The 22,322-nt window shown below is 46.5% G+C and overlaps 1 protein-coding gene across 1 annotated transcript in view; it reads left to right on the forward strand.

The window, feature by feature from the left end:
* Positions 1–22,322, forward strand: part of heatr6 (HEAT repeat containing 6) — a 98,409-nt gene that overhangs the window by 69,245 nt on the left and 6,842 nt on the right. The window contains exons 15-19 of the mRNA XM_078422154.1: positions 3,425–3,559; positions 4,048–4,170; positions 8,727–8,851; positions 12,191–12,287; positions 14,037–14,241. Coding sequence (XP_078278280.1) covers positions 3,425–3,559; positions 4,048–4,170; positions 8,727–8,851; positions 12,191–12,287; positions 14,037–14,241 — 685 coding nt within the window. The remainder of the gene's footprint in view (positions 1–3,424; positions 3,560–4,047; positions 4,171–8,726; positions 8,852–12,190; positions 12,288–14,036; positions 14,242–22,322) is intronic.

Here is a 22,322-nt window from a genome sequence, read left to right on the forward strand (position 1 = left end):
AATCAAAGGAGTTGTGCTTGGGTGCAGGAGGCAGCCCTGATACAGTCGTCGATGTAGCAGAGATAGAGTTGGGGGTTGGTGTCAGTGTACATTTGGAACAAGGACCATTCAACCTAACCAACAACAAGGCAGGCATCGCTGTGGCCCATGCGAGTGCCCAAGGCTACACTTTTAACTTGGAGAAAGAAAGGAGACAAAAGAGAGTTGCTGAGCGTGAGGATAAGCTCTGCCAGGCGGAGGAGTGTTAGTAGGGAACTGACTGGGTCCCTATTCAAGGAAGAACAGGATGGCTTGAGACCTTCCTGGCGGGGCATGGAGGTCTAAAGGGACTGGATATCCACAGTAAAGATGAGGCTATGGGGGCCGAGAAATAGAAAGTAATTGGAAATTTAAAGGGAGTGTGAGGTACCTCATGTGTAGGTTGCAAGAAACTGGACGTGGGGAGATAGGCTGGAATCTATATATTTAGAGATGAGTTGTGCAGGGCACGAGCAGACAGATAGGGGCTGGGGAACAATAACGTTGGAGGCTGTGGAGAGAGATTGCCAGAGACTGGTAAAGATCTGGGAGATGATGGCCTGGTGTTTAACGTAATCCCACCACCAGTCACATCTTCCATCCTCACCCCTTTGTGCTTTCCATAGAAACCGCTTCCTCCGCAACTCTCCAGTTCACTCATTCCTTCCCTCCCAAACAAAGCCCTCTCCAGGTGCTGTCCCCTGCAACCACAGGAGATGTAAAACCCATCCCTATATCTCCTCCTCGCATCCATCCAAGGACCCTGGCAGCCCTTTCAGGTGAGAAAGATCTTCACATTGCAGTTCCTCTAACCCCATCTACTTCATTTGCTGCTCCCGATGTGGCCTCCAATGCATTTGCAAGACTGAGCATAGACAATGAGCGTAGACAATGAGTGTAGACTGAGTGTAGACTAGATAAACGTTTTGCTGAACGCCTGTGCTCGGTTCGTTTCCCAGTTGCTAACCATTTTGATTCCCCTACCCATTCCCACAGAAGGGTCTCGACCCAAAAGCTCACCCATTCCTTCTCTCCAGAGATGCTGCCCGTCCCGCTGAGTTAGTCCAGCACTTTGTGTTGATCTACCCACACTGACCTTTCTGTCCTGGGCCTCCTCCATTGCCAGAGAGAGGCCACATGCAGCTTACAACCCAATGAAAAAGAACATTGAATTCTCCAATTTTAGGTAATTAACCTATAAACACATACCTTTCCCCCCCCATCCCCCCTCCAGCTCTTTCCTCCCTCTTTTTCCAGTGCCCCACCTGGATGTGCAGCTTCTCCCATAATTCTGCCCTCCTTTCCCCTTCCCCTCTCCCCACTGTCCCCTGCCACCTCCATCCCTTTGTCTGGCTTCACATTTCACGCATGTTCTCCCCTTCTCTCCCAGTCATTTGTCCGTTCATCCCTGTTCTTTGTCCATCCATCTGCCAATCACCTCCCCCCCTCCCCCCCCCCCCCTCCCCATCACCTGTATCCATCTATCATTCCAGTCTTTTCCACCACTTAATGAGATCATATCAGAGTCATAGTGACATACAGCGTGGAAACAGGCCCTTTGGCCCAACTTGCCCACACTGACCAACATGTTCCATCCACACTAGACCAACCTGCCTGCATTTGGCCCAGAATCCCTCAAAACCTATACTATCCATGTACCTGTCTAAAAGTTTCTTAAACGTTACGATAGTACCTGGCTCAACTACCTCCTCCAGCAGATCATTCCATAAACTCACCACACTTTGTGTGAATAAAGTTGCCCCTCAGGTTTCTAATAAATCCTTCCCCCCCTCCCCACTCACCTTAAACCTATGTCCTCTGGTTCTTGATTCCCTTACTCTGGGCAAGAGACTCTGCGTTTACCCGTTTTATTCCTCTCATGATTTTGTACACCTATTCCTCAGTCTAATCTACTATGTTTAGCCTCTTGTGCTTCGTATGATTGTGCTTATGTTTGAAAAGGAACTGCAGATACTGGTTTATACCAAAGATAGACACAAAGTGCTGGAGTAACCCAGTGGGCAGGCAGCATCTCTGGAGAAAAAGGATGGGTGATGTTTCAGGTCGGAACTCATCTTCAGTCTCAGCAGTCTATTTTCTCCAGAGTTGCTGCCTGATCTGCGGAGTTACTCCAGCACTTTGTGTGTCTCTCTTCCATATATCACGTACCAGGCTTTGTCCCACTCCCACCTCTTCCAGTTTCTAATCCCCTCCTGCATCAGTCTGGAGATGGCTCCTGACCCGAAATATCACCGATCCATGTCCTCCAGAGACACTGCCTGACCCGCTGAGTTACTCCAGCACTTTGTGTCTTTTGGTGAACCAGTATCTGCTGTTCCTTGTTTCCATTATCTATCTCTCACTTGCTTCGTTACTGTCAAGTATAAGTCAGCTCTTGTCATGATTGACAAAATTTACTATTCTTAAATGGCTGTTGTCACAAGGTACCATTTTACCATGACAAATTGCTGTGACAATGTAATGGAAAAGTTGACTACTTCGTGGCATGTTCGAATGGATTTTTCCACATTGAACACATTTTTTTCTTACAATGTTTTTCTTAGCACCTACCCTAATAGGACTGACCTCACTGGAAGGGGACCCATGAAACCCAAATGTTCTTGTCCAACATCGTGACGCATCGGTAGAGTTGCTGCCTTACAGTGCATTCAGCGCCAGAGACCCGGGTTCAATCCCGACCACGGGTGCTGTCTGTACGGAGTTTGCACCTTCTCCCCATGACCTGCATGGGTTTTATAGAGTCATAGAATAACACAGTGTGGAAACAGGCCCTTCAACCCAACTTGCCCACACCAGCCAACATGTCCCAGCTACACTAGTCCCATCTGCCCGTGTTTGGTCCATATCCCTCCAAACCTGTCCTATCCATGTACCCGTCAAACTGTTTCTTAAACGTTGGGATAGTCCCTGCCTCAACTACGTCTCAGGCAGCTTGTTCCATACACCCACCACCCTTTGTGCGAAAATGTCACTCCTCAGATTCTTATTAAATCTTTTCCCCATCACCTTAAACCTATGTCCTCTGGTCCTCGATTCACCCTACTCTGGGCAAGAGACTGTGCATCTACCCGATCTATTCCTCTCATGATTTTATAATTATCCAAGATTTCCGGTTTCCTCCCACACTCCAAAGACGTACAGGTTTGTAGGTTCATTGGCTTGGTGTAAATGCCAATGTAAATTGTCCCTAGTATATGTAGGATAGAGTTAATGTGCGGGGGTCACTTGTCAGTGCAGACTCGGTGGGCCGAAGGGCCTGTTTCCGTGCTGTATCTCTAAACTAAATGAAACGAAACAAAACAAATGCTGCTGTGATTCTGCAGACTTGTCTTCCTCAATGGTCTTGTATTGTCTTTCCATGTTAAGCTGATCTCTCTCATTGCAGGTTGTGATCTTCTGGTCCAGGATGTTGAACGGCCCTCTGCCTGGGGCTTTACAAAATGATGAACATTCGACGCTCCAGACCAGCACCTGCGATGCCATTTCCTCAATTTTGCCAGAAGCCTTTAGCAGTCTGCCAGTAAGAATGGTTGATCATTCTCGCTCCATTTAGAGATTATTATGTATTAGATGAGGTGCGGTATGTGGTAAGGTTTTGTGTGTCTCCTTCTTAATATAAATTCTGTGAGTGTTTTTTCTAACGTGTGTTCTAGGCACCCACCACACTGCGAGGCAAGTATTTTAGCACTGAGGGTGGTGGGCGCCTGGAATGTGCTGCCGGGGGTGGTGGTGGAGGCAGTTACGATGGTGATTTTTGGATTTGTGCATGGCTATGCAGGGAATGGAGGGATTGGATGATGTGCAGGCAGTTAAGAATTGGTCTAGGCATCGCGTTCGGCACAGACATTGTGGGCCGAAGGGCCTGTTCCTGTGCTGTACTGTTCTATGTTCGAAGACAAGTGGTCAATGATTATTGATGGGCTTTTCCAAGAGTGGGCCTGTGTAACTGAGCCTGCTGCTAAAACTCCAGGTTTCAACTTTTGATCTAACTGAATATTTTTTGTTTAGAATGAAAAGCAGATCCTGTGCATAACAGTGCTGCTTGGACTGAATCACAGTGAGCACCCCTTGGTCAAGGCAGCCGCCGTGCGAGCTCTGGGCGTTTACATCCTCTTCCCCTCGCTCCGACAGGTCAGCAAACCATCCCTCTTACACATTTAATTCTATGTATATATTAATAGGTAATGCGTTATAATGTGTACATATTAATTGTGGGACGTTCTTCCATATGCAGCAAGTTGCAGGGTGAAGCGTGGAGTAATTCAGGCCACTGATTCCTACAGACACAAACATAGTCACAGTCAAACAGCGTGGAAACAGGTCCTTAGGCCCAACGTGCCCACACCGACCAACATGCCCCATCTATATTCGCCCCACCTGCCTGCATTTGGCCCATATCCCTCTCAAACGGACCTATCCATGTACTTGTCTAGTTCCTTCTTAAACGTTGCGATAGTCCCTGCCTCAACTACCACCTCGTTCCATACTCGTTCCATACTCCCACCACCCTTTGTGTGAAAACGTTACCCCTCAGATTCCTATTAAATCTTTCCTCCTTCACCTTAAACCTATGTCCTCTTGTTCTCGATCCCCCCCACTCTGGGCAAGAGACTCTGTGCGTCTACCCGATTCGTTCCCCTCATGATTTTCTACACCTCTGCAAGATCGTCCCCATCCTCCCACGCTCCAAGGAATAGAGTCCCAGCCTGCTCAACCTCTCCCTATAGCTCAGACCCTCGAGTCCTGGCAACATCTGCATAAATCTTCTCTGTACCCTTTCCAGCTTGTCTACATCTTTCCTGCAACATAGTGCCCAGAACTGAACACAATACTCTCAATGGCTTCACCAACATCTTATCCAACTGCAACAGAACGCAGCACAGAACGCCACAAGAGATCATTTTTCCCTGTGGCTATCAAACTGTATAACTCCTCCCCCTTCTGTCGTGGGGTAGACTGACTCCCCTTCCCCTCTCACTTCTCCCCCTCCCCCCTCCCCAATCTTTGCACATCCCCAATCCTGGACTTTCCACTCATCACTTTAATTTCATGTTTCATGTATCTTGTGTTTTATGACTGTTGGCAGACCAGTTTCCCTCCTGGGATAAATAAAGTTCTATCGTATTGTATCGTATGACCTCCCAACTCCCCAAATATGTTTCCCGATATTTCATGTCAATCCAGACCCCCAAAAAACTGCAGATGTTGTAGATCGAATGATTCAGATATTCCTGGTAAAACCGGCCTCATGGATGAAAAACTGGGAGAGGTTTTAGAGTTCGGCACCACAGTGGTGCAGCGATAGATAGTGTTGCTGCCTCACAGCACCAGGGACCAGGGTTCAATCCTGACTGCGGGTACTGTCAGTACGGAGTTTGTACGTTCTCCCTGTGACCGCGTGGGGTTTCTCCGGGTGCTCCAGTTTTCTCCCACATTCGAAAGATGGGCGTATTTGTAGGTTAATTGGCTTTGGTAAAATAGTTTAACTGTTTCTCGTGTGTAGGATAGTGTCGGTGTTCGTTGGTCGGTGCGGACTCTGTGGGCCAAAGGGCCTGTGGGCCAAAGGGCCTGTGGGCCAAAGGGCCTGTGGGCCAAAGACTGTGGGCCAAAGACTCTGTGGGCCAAAGACTCTGTGGGCCAAAGACTGTGGGCCAAAGACTCTGTGGGCCAAAGACTCTGTGGGCCAAAGACTCTGTGGGCCAAAGACTCTGTGGGCCAAAGACTCTGTGGGCCAAAGACTCTGTGGGCCAAAGACTCTGTGGGCCAAAGACTCTGTGGGCCAAAGACTCTGTGGGCCAAAGACTCTGTGGGCCAAAGGGCCTGTGGGCCAAAGACTCTGTGGGCCTGTGGGCCAAAGACTCTGTGGGCCAAAGGGCCTGTTTCATGCCGTATCTCTAAAAAACGCGTTTAGTTCAAAGCATGGACCCGGAGCACCCGGAGGAAACGCACGCGGTCATAGGGAGAACGTGCAAACTCCACGTTGACAGTGCCCATGTTGAGGATTGAACCTTGGTCTCTGGTGCTGCAAGGCAGCAGCTTTGCCCCACTGCACCACAGCTGACTTCCAATTGGAAAAAGGGGAGTGATGCAGCGAAAATCCGGATCATCGATTTAATGAAAAAAATTACAATGCATGACAGCGGATAGGATTATTCTAAGAATCGTGCATAAAATATCTGCTGCTACATAACTGGATAATCAGCTTCAAATAATGTGTTTCAATGCATATTCCTGCTGGCACATACTTGACTCTTCAACGTGTTTCTATACAGTGAGTAATAAACTCTTTCTGTATGACACATAAACATGCATTGTTAATAAGACAGTCCATGCCCTAATGGATTTGAGTTGGTCGAGCAAACAAAAATCTTCCATTTCCTGCACTGTGCGTAGCCCAGGTTGTCACGAAGCAGCCAATGCATTTGAATCACTGTTGTAATGTGGTGAATGTCGCAGTCAATTTGCACACTGCAAGATTCTGCAGCCAGCACTCTGGTAACAGGAATGGCCTGTTCTATGCCACTAGTGATTATCTACGGTGCGTGTCCTGAAGATAAACACAAAATGCTGGAGTAACTCAGCGGGTCAGACAGAATCTCTGTGAAAAGGAATAGGTGATGCTTCGAGTCGCGGTTGTCAGAGGAGAGGGAAACTAGAGGTATGAAAACGTTCAGAACAAATTGGAGCTGGCACCCATGACCCAGGAAAGGAGGAGCCCACAAAGGTTCATTGTTGGCCGTGGAAGAGGTGATGACGAAGGGATGCAAACAGTGAAACTATCAGGATGATTATAGTGGGGAACTATGCTCCACCTTGTGGAATGGCTGCAGAATCCAGAACTTTGGGACGATTGATCCCATATAGTCATAGAGTGATGCAGCGTGGAAATAGGCCCATTGGCAAAACATGCCCACGCGGGCCACATGTCCCAGCTACACTAATCCCACCTGCTTGCATGTGGTCCATATCCCATCCAAACCTGTCCTATCCATGTATCTATTTCTAACTTTCTCAAACGTTGGCATAGTCCCTGCCTCGACTACCTCCTCTGGCAGCTTGTTCCATACACCCACCACCCTTTGTGTGAAAAAGTTACCTCAGATTCCTATTAAATCTTTTCCTCTTCACCTTAAACCTATGTCCTCTGGTCCTTGATTCACCTACTCTGGGCAAGAGATTCTGTGTATCTACCTGATCTATTCCTCTCATGATTTTATACACCTCTATAAGATTACCCCTCATCCTCCTGCGCGCCGAGGAATAGAGACCCAGCCTACTCAACCTCCCCCTATAGCTCACATCCTCTAGTCCTGGCAATATCCTCGTAAATCTTCTCTGCCCTTGACAACATAATTCCTATAACATGGTGCCCAGAACTGAACACAATTCTCTAAATGTGGTCTCGCCAGCATCTTATACAACTGCAACATGACCTCCCAACTTCTATACTCAATACTCAATACTCAAACTCCACTGGCTCCCCATCCCCCAGAGAATCCAATACAAAATCCTCCTCATGACCTACAAAGCCCTCCATAACCTGGCCCCATCCTACCTGACTGACCTCCTCCACAGGCACACTCCCACCTGCACCCTCCGCTCTGCTGCTGCCAATCTCCTATCCCCCCCCATCCGGACCAAACTCAGATCCTGGGGGGACAGGGCTTTCTCCATCGCTGCTCCCACCCTATGGAACTCACTACCCCAAACCGTCAGAGACTCCTCCTCACTCACCACATTCAAAACATCACTGAAGTCTCACCTGTTCAGTACTGCCTTCAACCACTGAAGGTCACCTCACCTTCTGTCTCCTTTCTCTGTTCGTTTACTTATTTATCTATTTATTCACTTCCCTATGTTCTTTAAATCCCTGTAAAGCGTCTTTGAGTGTATGAAAAGCGCTATATAAATGTAATACATTATTATTACTCTGACTGATGAAGGCCAAAGTGCCAAAGGCCTTTTTGACCACCTTATCTACCTGCGACATGACCTTCAAGGAACCATGCACCTGTACTCCGAGATGGAATTGCAAAGTTGAGCAGGGACCCTGGAAAATTGAGTGAGCAAGTGCAAATGGTTGACAGGATTGGACGCAGTCTGGCATGTTCTCTGGGGATTGCCTGTCATGATGTAAACCCTCATTTTTCCAGACCTCTTTATGACGGATTTTGGTCGTAATGGACCGATCTACCAACTTTCTGCCAGCTCTCCGACTGCCTGCCACGGCCTTTACCCACACGCTAGCCACCTGCGGGCCACGACTAATGACTCCGCCGATCCTCGTCTGACCCCCAGCCGCCAGCAAGCCGGATACCTGCTGTCCCAGCCGTCAACTCACCCGGATACCAGGCCCAGTTCCGGATCGAGAATCTGAAGACGGGTCCCAACCGAAACGTCAGCTATCTCTGTTCTCCAGAGATGCTGCCTGACCTGCTGAGTTACTTCAGCACTGTGTCCTGTGGTGTATTAACCAACTGCAGTTGTGTGTTTCCACTACTTTTCGTCGATTATCCGGTACGAGGCTACAGGGGACACTCGGCAATAACGGCCACCACTTCCTTCCCAATGGTCCATCATAATGAAGCTTTACTTTACTTTGTGTTCAGATCTTTAAAGATGTAAATGAAAGAAAACTAACACCTTTTCACTTTAGAAATGAAGTTTTTACTTTCTTTGTGCACCAGGACGTGATGTTTGTCGCTGACACTGCAAACGCCATCCTGACTTCCTTGGATGACAAGTCCTTGAATGTTCGAACCAAGGCAGCCTGGTCCCTGGCCAATCTCACCGACACCTTGATCGTCAACATGTATGTATCTGTTGTTTCCCCCGACATGCATTCCTTACCTGTACATACCTTGCACACAGTGCATTCAGAAAGTATTCAGACCTTCACTTTTTCCACATTTTGCTACGTTACAGCCTTATTTTAAAATGGATTAAATTATTATTTTTTTAATCATCAATCTACACACAATACCCCATAATAAAAAAGCGAAAACAGGAGTTTAGAAATTTTTGCAAAGTAATTAAAAAGAAATAACTGAAATATCACATTTACATACGTATTCAAACCCTTTACTCGGTACTTTGTTGAGGCACCTTTGGCAGCGATTACAGCCTCAAGTCTTCTTGGGTATGACGCTACAAGCTTGGCACACCTGTATTTGGGTAATTTCTCCCATTCTTCTCTGCAGATCCTCTCAAGCTCTATCAGGTTGGATGGGGAGCATCGATGCTCAGATATTTTCAGGTCCCTCCAGAGATGTTCGATCGGGTTGAAGTCCCGGCTCTGGCTGGGCCACTCAAGGACATTCACAGACTTGTCACGAAGCCACTCCTGCATTGTCTTGGCTGTGTGCTTAGGGTTGTTGTCCTATTGGAAGGTCAACCTCCACCCCAGTCTGAGGTCCAGAACACTCAGGAGCAGGTTTTCTTCAAGGATATCTCTGTACTTTGTTCCGTTCATCTTTCCCTCGATCCTGACTAGTCTCCCAGTTCCTGCTGCTGAAAAACATTCCCACAGCATGATGCTGCCACCACCATGCTTCACCATAGGTATGGTATTGGTCAGGTGATGAGCCTCTTGGCATTCAGGCCAAAGAGTTCAATCTTGGTTTCATCAGATCAGAGAATCTTGTTTCTCATGGTCTGAGAGTCCTTTAGATGCCTATTGGCAAACTCCAAGCGGGCTGTCATGTGCCTTTTACTGAGGAGTGGCTTCCGTCTGGCCACTCTACCATAAAGGCCTGATTGGTGGAGTGCTGCAGATATAGTTGTCCTTCTGGAAGGTTCTCCCATCTTCACAGAGGAACTCTGGAGCTCTGTCAGAGTGACCATCAGGTTCTTGGTCACCTCCCTGACCAAGGCCCTTCTCCCCCGATTGCTCAGTTTGGCCGGGCGGCCAGCTCTATGAAGAGTCCTGGTGGTTCCAAAGTTCTTCCATTTAAGAATGACGGAGGCCACTGTGCTCTTCGGGACCTACAATGCTGCAGAAATTGTTTTATACCCTTCCCGAGATCTGTGTCTCGACACAATCCTGTCTCGGAGGTCTACGGACAATTCCTTCGTCTTCATAGCTTGGTCTTTGCTCTGACATGCACTGTCAACTGTGGGACCTTATATAGACAGGTGTGTGCCTTTCCAAATCATGTCCAGTCAAATTAATTTACCACTGGTGGAGTCCAATCAAGTTGTAGAAACATCTCAAGGGTAATCAATGGAAACAGGATGAACTTAAGCTCAATTTTGAGTGTCATAGCAAAGGGTCTGAATACTTATGTAAATGTGATATTTCAGTTATTTCTTTTTAATTACTTTGCAAAAAATTCTAAACACCTGTTTTTGCTTTTTTATTATGGGGTATTGTGTGCAGATTGATGATAAAAAAAAAAGAATTTAATCCATTTTAAAATAAGGCTGTAACGTAGCAAAATGTGGAAAAAGTGAAGAGGCCTGAATACTTTCTAAATGCACCGTAATTTGCTGGAAGCAGCAGGTGGACAGAAGCCCAGCCCGGCAGAGCACAGTGTGTCCCCACTGTGTCCGTCCCTTATTCTTAAACTGTGGCCCCTGGTTCGGGATTCCCCCAACATTGGAAACATGTTTCCTGCCTCTAACGTGTCCAATCCCTTAATATCTTATATGTTTCAAAAAGATCCCCTCTCATCCTTCTGCACTCCAGAGTATACAAGTACGGGTGTTCTGGTTTCCTCCCACACTCTAAGACGTGCGGGTTTGTAGGTTAACTGGCTTTGGTAAATTGTCCCTCGTGTGTAGGGCAGAGCTCGTGTACGGGTTGGCACGGACTCAGTGGGCCGAAGAGTCTGTTCTCATGCTGTATTTCTAAAGTCAAAAGTATTCCATATCGTGGGTTTGCTGAATGAAGCAGCAGCATCGCGTGAAGATGGAACTTAAGTAACGTGACTCAAGAAGGGAATCGGAGTCAAAGATAAGCCACAAATTCAAACTGCCATCTTGGTCGATTCTTGGCTACGTCCTCGGTTTAGGGGTAATTAATAATAAACAATAAAATGCCACTATGGTAGGCGACAAACAATATTTTAAAGTGAACGTATAAAAATAGTCCCACACTCAATCCCCATTGCTCACCTGCTGGCATCTGATTGTAGGAAGTGCAAGTCTCTTGGCAGGTGCATGTCAAGTGAGAATGGATGGTTAGTTTAGTTTGGAGGTACAACATGGAAAAAGGTCCTTCGTCCCACCGAGTCCACACCGACTAGCGATCACGCATACACCAGTTCTATCCTACACACCAGGGACAATTCATAGAAGTCAATTAATCTACAAACCCGCATGTTTTTGGAATGTGGGAGGAAACGGGAGCACCCAGGGAAAACTCACGCGGACACGGGGGGAGCGTGCAAGCACCATACAGACAGCACCCATAGTCAGGATCGAAACTGGGTCTCTGGCGCTGTAAGGCAGCAACTCTACCGCTGCATCACCGTGCCATGGGAAGCCTAAAGTTTTTTTAATGAAAACATGGTCCCTGGATGATGTAGTGAAACTGTAATGACCTAGATCATGGATATTCTCGCGTGTTCAGTATCAGGGTTCCATGTTTAGTTGAGCTCCTGGTACAAAAATTGAAAAAATGCTGAGCGTATATGGGAGTTTGTTGGTCAGTGCAGACTCGGTGTGACAAAGGGCCTGTTTCTGTGCTGTACAATTCTGCCTCTGAAATGTAGCTCGGATGTTTGCCAAAATAAGGAGATTACCTTGTAGACCCGGGTTCAATCCTGTCTACGGGTGCTGTCTGTACGGAGCCTGTACGTTCTCCCCGTGACCGCGTGGATTTTCTCTGGGAGCTCCTGTTTCCTCCCACACTCCAACGATGTACAGGTTTGGAGGTTAGTTGACTTTGGTAAGTTGTAAAATTCTCCTTAGTACGTTGGTTTTTGCCTGTGGACGGGCTGATCGCTAGTCGGCATGGACTTGGTGGGCCAAAGGGCCTGTTTCTGCGCTGTATCTCTAAAGTCTAAAGATTAAAATATATAGTGCATGCCTAGTATAACCGACAACGGTTGGTCTTGTGAATGTTATTCTGGATAGTGTGGAATATTAATATTTATGGGTTGTACTCTATTAGTCAGGGATTCACTGATGTCACTTTCTGCCTTCTCAGGGAGACCATGGGCCGAGACTTTCAGGAAGAGCTCTCCGATGTCCTACTTCTTAAGATGTTGAAATCAGCAACTCATGCGTCCCACGATAAAGACAAGGTGTGAAACTGTTGCACAATCTCGACTCGAGGTGCCTGAGCTGTAGGGAAGAGGTTGAGCAGGTTAGGGGTTGTCCTTGGAGCACAGGAGGGTGAGGGATGATCTCATAGAGGTGTACAAAATCATGAGCGCAACAGAATGGGTGAACACGCAGTCTTTTGCCAAGAGTAGGGGAATCGAGAACCAGAGGACATAGGTGAGCAGGGAAAGATTTAATGGGAAACTGAGGGGTACCTTTTTTTACACAAAGGGCGGTGGGTGTATGGAACAAGCTGTCGGAGGAGGTAGTTGAGGCAAGTATTATTGCAACGTTTAAGAAACATTTAAACAGGTACATGGATAGGATAGGTTTAGAGCGTTATGGGCCAAATGTAGTCAGGTGTACTAGTGTAGATGGGGCATGTTGGTCGCCATGTTGGGCTGAAGGGCCTGTTTCCACACTGTATAACTCTCCGACTAATCGCTCTTTACTCTGCTAGTATTTATTCAGTGTCTGTCTGTATGATTCTTTATCATTGATATTTTTGTTTGTATGATTCATGTAGTCTACTTCTCACTCTTCACTTTGCAGTCTTAAAATCATCCTTGTTATTCTAAAACAGTTCCGCCACCAGTTCACCAGGATCAATGCCGAGGGCAAACTACCAGCTGTGTATTAACGTTGATTTGAGAGTGTGCTCAGAGATTAGACAATTGCTTTAGTTTTAGTATCGAGATACAGCGTGGAAACAGGCCCCTTGGCCCATGGCCCATGGACCACCCGTTCACACTATCTCCATGTTGTTCCCACGCTCTCATCCACTCCTTACACACTAGGGAGCAATTTGCAGAGGCCAATTAACCTACAAACCCGCACGTCGAGGTGATGTGGGAGGAAACCTGAGCACCCGGAGGAAACCCACAGGGTCACAGGGAGAACGTGCAAACTCCACACAGACAGCACCCGAGGTCAGGATCGACCTCTGGCAATATTTGGCAATACAGCTCTACCAGATGCGATGGGTTCTCGTTTTGGCAGTTGCCTCATTCTTGATTCAACTTTGCATACCTAACCAGTCCAAAGTCGTCAAGAACCAGTGTAGAAATTCTCTCCTTTCAACATAGAACATAGAACAGTACAGGACTGTGCTCTAGTTGTTGATAGGAAATAGATAGAGTGCTGGAGCAAGTCAGCGGGTCAGGAGAAAAGGAGTAGGTGACGATCCGGGTAAGAACCCTTCTTCAGGTCTATTCCTTTTCTCCAGAGTTGCTGCCTGACCTACTGAGTTACTCCATCATTTTGTGTCTCTCTTTGGTATAAATCGCCATCTGTAGTTCCTTCCTACACAGCATAGGACAGGAACAGACCCATAATGTCTGTGCTGAACATGATGCCAAGACCAGCTCTTATCTGCCTGCACATAACCCATATCCCTCCATTCCCTGCATATCCATGTGTCCATCCAAAAGCCTCTTAAATGCCACTATCGTATCTGCCACCACCACCTCACCACACAATGTGTTCCAGGCACTCTCCTTGTCCTGCACATCTTCTTTAAATTTTGCCCATTTCACCTTAAAGCTATGCCTTCTGGTATTTAATATTTCCAGTCTGGGATAAAAGGATAAAGTCTGGTCTGTAAACATGACCATCTACTCTATCAATGCCTCCTCTCACTGTTCCGTGCGTGATATATGGTAATGATGGTGTGAGTCTACATCTCATGAATCTCTCTCTGTGCTGAATGTTGATCTGCTCCCACCATCCAGGTGAAAAGCAATGCCGTCAGGGCTTTGGGAAACCTACTGCATTTCCTTCAGCCTCACCACATTTCCAAGACCCAGTTCAAGCCAGGCATCGAAGAATCAATCCAAGCCTTGATCCGCACTGTTCAGAGCGAGGCCACCATGAAAGTGCGATGGAACGCATGCTACGCCCTGGGAAATATGTTCAAAAACCCAGCGATTCCTCTCGGTATGTACTCTGTCCGCACCATCTTTGACCTTACCGCTACTCGCCCCTTCTCAAAACTCTGCAGCTCAGAAATGTTTGATGTGGTTTTCAGTGGGACTCCCTGCCAGACTTTCCAACAGCAAAGGTAAATGTCAGTGATGTCCCGTGGAGCAAACGGTATTGTAGATAAATAAAGAGCTTCATTGTAGCACAGAAGAAATCTATTCTGCCCATTGTGCCTGTGAAAGCTACTCTGAAAAAGATTTCCAACTAGTCCCATTTACCAATAAACCATACACTTTTTTTTTCCCCTTTCAAGTATTTACTCAATTCCTTTTTGAAAACATCTAATTGTCTGCTTCCACCATGCAGTCAGGCATAGAATTCAAGATCATAACAATTTACTGAGAATCCAAGTGGCCTTCGTATTTACGAGGATATTGGCAGGACTTGAGGACATGAGCTATTGGGACAGGAGAGGATGGGTAGGCTAGGACTTTGTTCCTTGGACCGCAGGAGGAAGAGGGGTGATCATATATAGAGGTGTGTACAATCATGAGGGGAATAGAAAGGGGGAATGCACAGTCTTTTACCCAGGGTAGGAAATCAAGGCGTTAAGGCGATTTCAAAGGAAACTGAGGGGAAATGTTTTCACTCTGGTGGTGAGTATATGGAATGAGTGGCCGGGGGGGGGGGGTGATTGAGGCAAGAACTATAACCACATTTGAAACACACTTGGACGGGTTAATGGATAGGAGAGGTTTAGAGGGATTTGAGCAAAACGCGGCAAATGTGATGAGCTTAGATGGGCATGGGTTGGCCGCAGAGCCGGTTTCCCTGTTGTAAAGCCTGTGGCTCTAACCTTTCAGCTGAACCGGAAAGAGACAAAGCAAGTTAGTTTTAAGTTGCTGCAGGATTAATTGTGGAAGGCTAGGACTTTATTACTTGAAGCACAGGAGAATGAGGGGTGACCTTGTAGAATGTAGACACAAAATGCTGGAGTAACTCAGCGGGACAGGCAGCATCTCTGGAGAGAAGGAATGGGTGACGTTTCGGGTCGAGATCCTTCTTCAGACTGATCAGGGTAAAGGAAAACAAGAGACATAGACAGTAATGTGGAGAGAACAAATGAATTAAAGATATGCAAAAAAGTAACGATGATAACGGAAGCAGGACATTGTCAGCTGCTTGCTGGGTGTGAACGGAACCTGGTGCGACTTAGGTGGGGGGGAGGGATAGAGAGAGAGGGAATGCCGGGGTTACCTGAAGTTAGAGAAATCAATATTCATACCACTGGGTTGTAAGCTGCCCGAGCGAAATATGAGATGCTGTTCCTCTGCAGGATTAATTGTGGAAGGCTAGGACTTAGACAATAGGTGCAGGAGGAGGCCATTCGGCCCTTCCAGCCTGTACGCACCACCATTCAATGTGATCATGGCTGATCATTCTCAATCAGTACCCCGTTCCAGCCTTCTCCCCATACCCCCTGACTCCGCTATCCTTAAGAGCTCTACCTAGCTCTCTCTTGAATGCATTCAGAGACTTGGCCTCCACTGCCTTCTGAGGCAATGAATTCCACAGATTTACAACTCTCTGACTGAAAAAGCTTTTCCTCATTTCAGTTCTAAATGGCCTACCCCTTATTCTTAAACTGTGGCCCCTGGTTCTGGACTCACCCAACATTGGGAACTTGTTTCCTGCCTCTAACGTGTCCAACCCCTTAATAATCTTATATATTTCGATAAGATCCCCTCTCATCCTTCTAAATTCCAGTGTATACAAGCCTAGCCGCTCCAGTCTTTCAACATACGACAGCCCCGCCATTCCGGGAATTAACCTAGTAAACCTATGCTGCACGCCCCCAATAGCAAGAATATCCTTCCTCAAATTTGGAGACCAAAACTGCACACAGTTCTCCAGGTGCGGTCTCACTAGTGCCCTGTACAACTGCAGAAGGACCTCTTTGCTCCTATACTCAACTCCTCTTGTTATGAAGGCCAACATTCCATTGGGTTTTTTCACTGCCTGCTGTACCTGCATGCTTCCTTTCAGTGACTGATGCACTAGGACACCCAGATCTCGTTGTACGTCCCCTTTTCCTAACTTGGTCATTATGGGCAAGTTGGTCATCATGGGCAAGTTGGTCATCATGGGCAAGTTGGGCTGAAGGACCTGTTTCCATGCTGTATGACTCTATAATAGTCATGTCCATAGTATGAAGAAGATAGACAATAGACAATAGGTGCAGGAGTAGGCCATTCGGCCCTTCGAGCCAGCAATATGAGATGCTGTTCCTCTGCAGGATTAATTGTGGAAGGCTAGGACTTAGACAATAGGTGCAGGAGGAGGCCATTCGGCCCTTCCAGCCTGTACGCACCACCATTCAATGTGATCATGGCTGATCATTCTCAATCAGTACCCCGTTCCTGCCTTCTCCCCATACCCCCTGACTCCGCTATCCTTAAGAGCTCTATCTAGATGAAATTAATACATTTGTTTCATTACATTCTAAGTTGCTTTACCGCTAAGGAAGTACCTTTGAAATGTAGACACTTCTTAATTGTAGGCAATGCCTGAGCCAATTTGCACAGTGGAAGCTCCCACAAACAGCAAATCATTCATGGTCAGATCATCTGTTTCACTGACATTGATTGATGAATAAATATTAGTAAAGACATAGAAACTTAGAAAACAGATGCAGGAGGAGGCTATTTGGTCTTTCGAGCCAGCACCGTCATTCATTGTGATCATGGCTGATCATCCACAATCAGTAACCCGTGCCTGCCTTCTCCCCATATCCCTTGATTCCACTAGCCCTTAGAGCTCTATCTAACTCTCTTTTAAATTCATTCAGTGAATTGTCCTCCACTGCCTTCTGTGGCAGAGAATTCCACAAATTCACAACTCTCTGGGTGAAAATGTTTCTTCTCACCTCAGTTTTAAATGGCCTCCCCTTTATTCTTAGACTGTGTCCCCTAGTTCTGGACTCCCCCAACATTGGGATCCTTTTTCCTTCATCTAGCTTGTCCAGTCCTTTTATAATTTTATACGTCTCTATAAGATCCCCTCCATCCTTCTAAACTCCAGTGAATACAAGCCCAATCTTTCCTCATACGACAGTTCTACCATTCCAGGGATTAACCTCGTGAACCTACGCTGCACTGCCTCCAAAGACGTACAGGTCTGTAGGTTAATTGGCTGGGTAAATGTAAAAATTGTCCCTAGTGGGTGTAGGATAGTGTTAATGTGCGGGGATCGCTGGGCCGAAAAGGCCTGTTTCCGGCTGTATATATATGATATGATATGATATGATACGAATAGCAAGGACGTCCTTCCTCAAATTAGGAGACATCTGGAATAACTTCCCCACTGTTAGAGTCATTGAGCCGTACAGCACGGAAACAGGCCCTTTGGCTCAACTCATCCATGCCGATCATGATGGTCGTTCCATTTGCCCGCATTTGGTCCATATCCTTGCATTTAGTCCATATCCCTCCAAACCTTTTCCTATCCATGTACCTGTCCAAATGTTGATGTGTTCTTCAAAGTTACGCCTGGGATATGTGGTGTCAAAGATATTGCACAAGAGTGGCTTTATTTTGATCCAGTTGAAGGAATTTGGTAGTGTTGGAGAGGTTTAAAAGACATTGACAGGGTACTGCATTGAACTGCTCCATCTAGTGTGTAAGAAGGAACTGCAGATGCTGGTTTAAACCGAAGATAGACACAAAAATCTGGAGTAACTCAGCAGGACAGGCAGCATCTCTGGAGAGAAGGAATAGGTGACATTTCGGGTCGCGACCCTTCTCCAGACTGGTTAGGGACTGCTCCATCTTGTGGAGCTGCTCCATAAGTGAAGTTATAAATAATGCAACTTTCGGCCAACTGCAAGTCATGTTGTGATCACTGGATGCTCAGCTGTTAGCCTACCAGTAACTCGGTACATTGCCCACCTCAATTCTCTTTCCCCTTCTCTCATGCTTTCCCCTCTTTTCAGGGTTGGCACAATGGCGCAGTGATAGAGTTGCTGCCGCACAGCGCCAGAGATCCAGGTTGGATCTTGTCCACGGGTGCTGTTTGTACGGAGTTTGTACGTTCTCCCTGTGACCGCGTGGGTTTTCTCCGGGTGCTCCGGTTTCCTCCCACATCTCAAAGATGTGCAGGTTTGTAGGTTAATTGGCTTTAGTAAAATTGTAAATTGTCCCTAGTGTTTAGCATAATAATAATAATAATAATAATATATTCCTTTATTCGTCCCACACTGGGGAAATTTACAGTGTTACAGCAGCAAAATTGATAGCGAGAGAGCAAGAGATCATTCGTTATAAATAAAAGATACATAAATTGTCATCAGTTTTCTGTGTTCTTAGCTGTTATTGTTGACTCGTCTGCTGGGAGCAGTGCTGGTTGTGCAGTCTCACAGCAGCGGGAAGGAAGGACCTCCTATATCTGTTCTTCACGCACTTGGGGTGAAGGAGTCTGTCACTGAAGGAGCTACTCAGTGCAGTGACAGTGTCCTGCATGGGGTGGGAGTCGTTGTCCAGCAGCGATGTTAGCTTTACCATCATCCTCCTCTCTCCCACCACCTGCACTGAGTCGAGGGGGCAACCCAGGACAGAGCCAACTTGTCGAGTCTCTTCCCTTCCGCTGCTGAGATGCTGCTGCTCCAGCAGACCACTCCATAGAAAATGGCTGATGCAACCAGCATGTAGTAGAAGGTCCTTAGGAGTGCCCCCTGCACTCCAAAGGACCTGAGTCTCCTCAGCAGATAAAGTCAGCAGATGTTAGTATAGAAACATAGAAAGTAGGTGCAGGAGTAGGCCATTCAGCCCTTCGAGCCTGCACCGCCATTCGATATGATCATGGCTGATCATCCAACTCAGTATCAGAGAAGGAGTAGGCCTTCTCTCCATACCCCCTGATCCCTTTAGCCACAAGGGCCACATCTAACTCCCTCTTAAATATAGCCAATGAACTGGCCTCAACAGGGTGGTCGCTGAGTGCCTGTTTCCTAGCTGCATCACAAAAGTCTAAAGGTCTAACACCTGAAGTCAAAGTCTTTCTCGAATAGTGAAAGGCTTGGATAGAGTGGATGTGAAGAGGATGTTTCCACTAGTGGAAGAGTCCAGGACTAGAGGCCATAGCTTCAGAATAAAAGGACGCGCCTTTAGAAAGAAAATGAGGAGGAATTTATTTAGTGAGAGGATGGTGAATCTGTGGGATTCATAGTCACAGAAGGCTGTGGAGGCCATCAATGGATATTTTTAAGGAAGGGATTGATAGATTCTTGATTAGTATGGGTGTCAAGGGGAGAAGGCAGGAGAATGGGGTTGAGAGGGAAACAGAAAAATTGGTGCAGGAGTAGGCCATTCGACCCTTCGAGCCAGCACCGCCATTCAATATGATCATGGCTGATCATCTAAAATTAGTATCCCGTTCCTGCTTTTTCCCCATATTCCTTGATTCCTTTAGTCCTAAGAGCTAAATCTAACTCTCTCTTGAAAACATTCAGTGAATTGGCCTCCACTGCCTTCTGTGGCAGAGAATTCCAGAGATTCACAACTCTCTGGGTGAAGTTTTTCCTCATCTCAGTCATAAATGGCCTACCCCTTATTCTTAAACTGTGATCCCTGGTTCTGGTTACAAAAGACTCGCGAATTAATAGGAAGTAATGTTCAAGAAGGGATAAGAGAGTAAGGTCAGAGGCAATAGTGTAACTAGGAAAATGGACAAGGGGGACTTTCAAAAAGCCTTTGATAAGGTCCCACACAGGAGATTAGTGGGCAAAATTAGAGCACATGGTATTGGGGGTAGGGTACTGACATGGATAGAAAATTGGTTGGCAGACAGTAAACAAAGAGTAGGGATTAACGGGTCCCTTTCAGAATGGCAGGCAGTGACTAGTGGGGTACCGCAAGTCTCCGTGCTGGGACCGCAGCTATTTACAATATACATTAATGATTTAAATGAATGGATTAAAAGTAACATTAGCAAATTTGCAGATGACACAAAGCTGGGTGGTAGTGTGAGCTGTGAGGAAGTTGCTATGGAGATGCAGGGTGACTTGAACAAGTTGTGTGAGTGGGCAGATGCATGGCAGATGCAGTTTAATGTGGATAAAGTGAAGTTATGCACTTTGGTGGTAAGAACAGAAAGGCAGATTATTATCTGAATGGTGTCAAATTAGGAAAGGGGGAAGTACAAAGAGATCTGGGTGTCCTTGTACATCAGTCACTGAAAGTAAGCATGCAGGTACAGCAGGCAGTGAAGGAAGCTAATGGCATGTTGGCCTTCATAACAAGAGGAGTTAAGTATAGGAGCAAAGAGGTCCTTCTGCAGTTGAACAGGGCCCTGGTGAGACCACAACTGGAGTGTTGTGTGCAGTTTTGGTCTCCAAATCTGAGGAAGGACATTCTTGCTATTGAGGGCATGCAGCGTAGGTTCACGAGGTTAATTCCCCGGATGGCGGGGCTGTCATACGTTGAAAGAATAGAGCGACTGGGCTTGTATACACTGGAATTTAGAAGGATGACAGGAAATCTTATTGAAACATATATAAGGTTATATATGTTTCAATAATATGATTAATTTGAATCTGCAATTTGAGAGGGAGAAGGTTAAACCAGGAATGTCAGTGTTGCAGTTGAACAAAGAGGACAATGAAGGCATGAGAGAGGAGCTGGCCAAGGTCAAATGGAAAAGGATCCCAGCAGGATTGACGGTGGAACAGCAATGGCAGGAATTTCTGGGCATAATCCGGAAGATTCAGGATCATTTCATTCCAAAGAGGAAGAAAGATTCTAAGGGGAGTAAGAGGCAACCGTGGCTGACAAGGGAAGTTAGAGATGGAATAAAACTAAAAGAAAAGATGTATAAGATAGCAAAGAATGGCGGGAAACCAAAGGATTGGGCAACTTTCATAGGACAACAGAAGATAGCAAAAAGAGCAATACGGGCTGAAGAGATGAGGTACGAAGCGAAGCTGGCCAATAATATAAAGAAGGACAGTAAAAGCTTCTTTAGGTATGTTAAGAGAAAAAGATTAGTAAAGACAAATGTGGGTCCCTTGAAGGCAGACACAGGTGAAATTATTATGGATAACAAGGAAGTGGCAGAAGAGTTGAACAGGTACTTCGGATCTGTCTTCACTAAGGAAGACACAAACAATCTCCCAGATGTACTAGTAGACAGAGGATCAAGGGAGACAGAGGAACTGAAAGAAATTTGCATTAGGCAAGAAATAGTATTGGGTAGACTGATGGGACTGAAGGCTGATAAAACCCCAGGGCCTGATGGTCTGCATCCCAGGGTACTCAAGGATGTGGCTCAAGAAATCGTGGACGCGTTGGTGATCATTTTCCAATGTTCAATAGATTCAGGATCAGTTCATGTGGATTGATAAGATCCCCACTCTCCCTTCTAAATTCCAGTGACCCATTCTTTCATCATATGTGAGTCCCGCCATCCTGGGAATTAACTTGGTGAGCCTACGCTGCCCTCCCTCAATACCAAGAATGTCCTCCCTCAAATTAGGAGACCAAAACTGCACACAGTACTCCAGGTGTGGTCTCACCAGGACCCTGTACAACTACAGTAGGACTCCTTGCTCCTAAACTCAAATCCTCTCACAATGAAAGCCAACATGCCATTAGCTTTCTTCACTGCCTGCTGTACCCGCATGCTTACTTTCAGTGACTGATGTACAAGGACACCCAGGTCTCGTTGCACCTCCCCTTTTCCTAATCTGACACCATTCAGATAATAATCTGCCTTCCTGTTCTTGCCACCAAAGTGGATAACCTCACATTTATCCTCATTATACTGCATCTGCAATGCATCTGCCCACTCAACCAACCTATGCAAGTCACCCTGCAGCCTCATAGCATCCTCCTCACAGCTCACACTGCCACCCAGCTTTGTGTCATCCGCAAACTTGGAGATGTTACATTTAATTTCCTTGTCTAAATCGTAAATATATGTTGTAAATAACTGGGGTCCCAGGACCAAGCCTTGCGGCACCCCACTAATCACTGCCTGCCATTCTCCACCGTCAACCTTTAAGTATAGTTTGCCTGTCTATCCGAGCCAATGCCTGTCTCATA

The sequence above is a fragment of the Rhinoraja longicauda genome, chromosome 26, assembly GCF_053455715.1.
Source record: "Rhinoraja longicauda isolate Sanriku21f chromosome 26, sRhiLon1.1, whole genome shotgun sequence".
Classification (NCBI taxonomy): domain Eukaryota; kingdom Metazoa; phylum Chordata; class Chondrichthyes; order Rajiformes; family Arhynchobatidae; genus Rhinoraja; species Rhinoraja longicauda.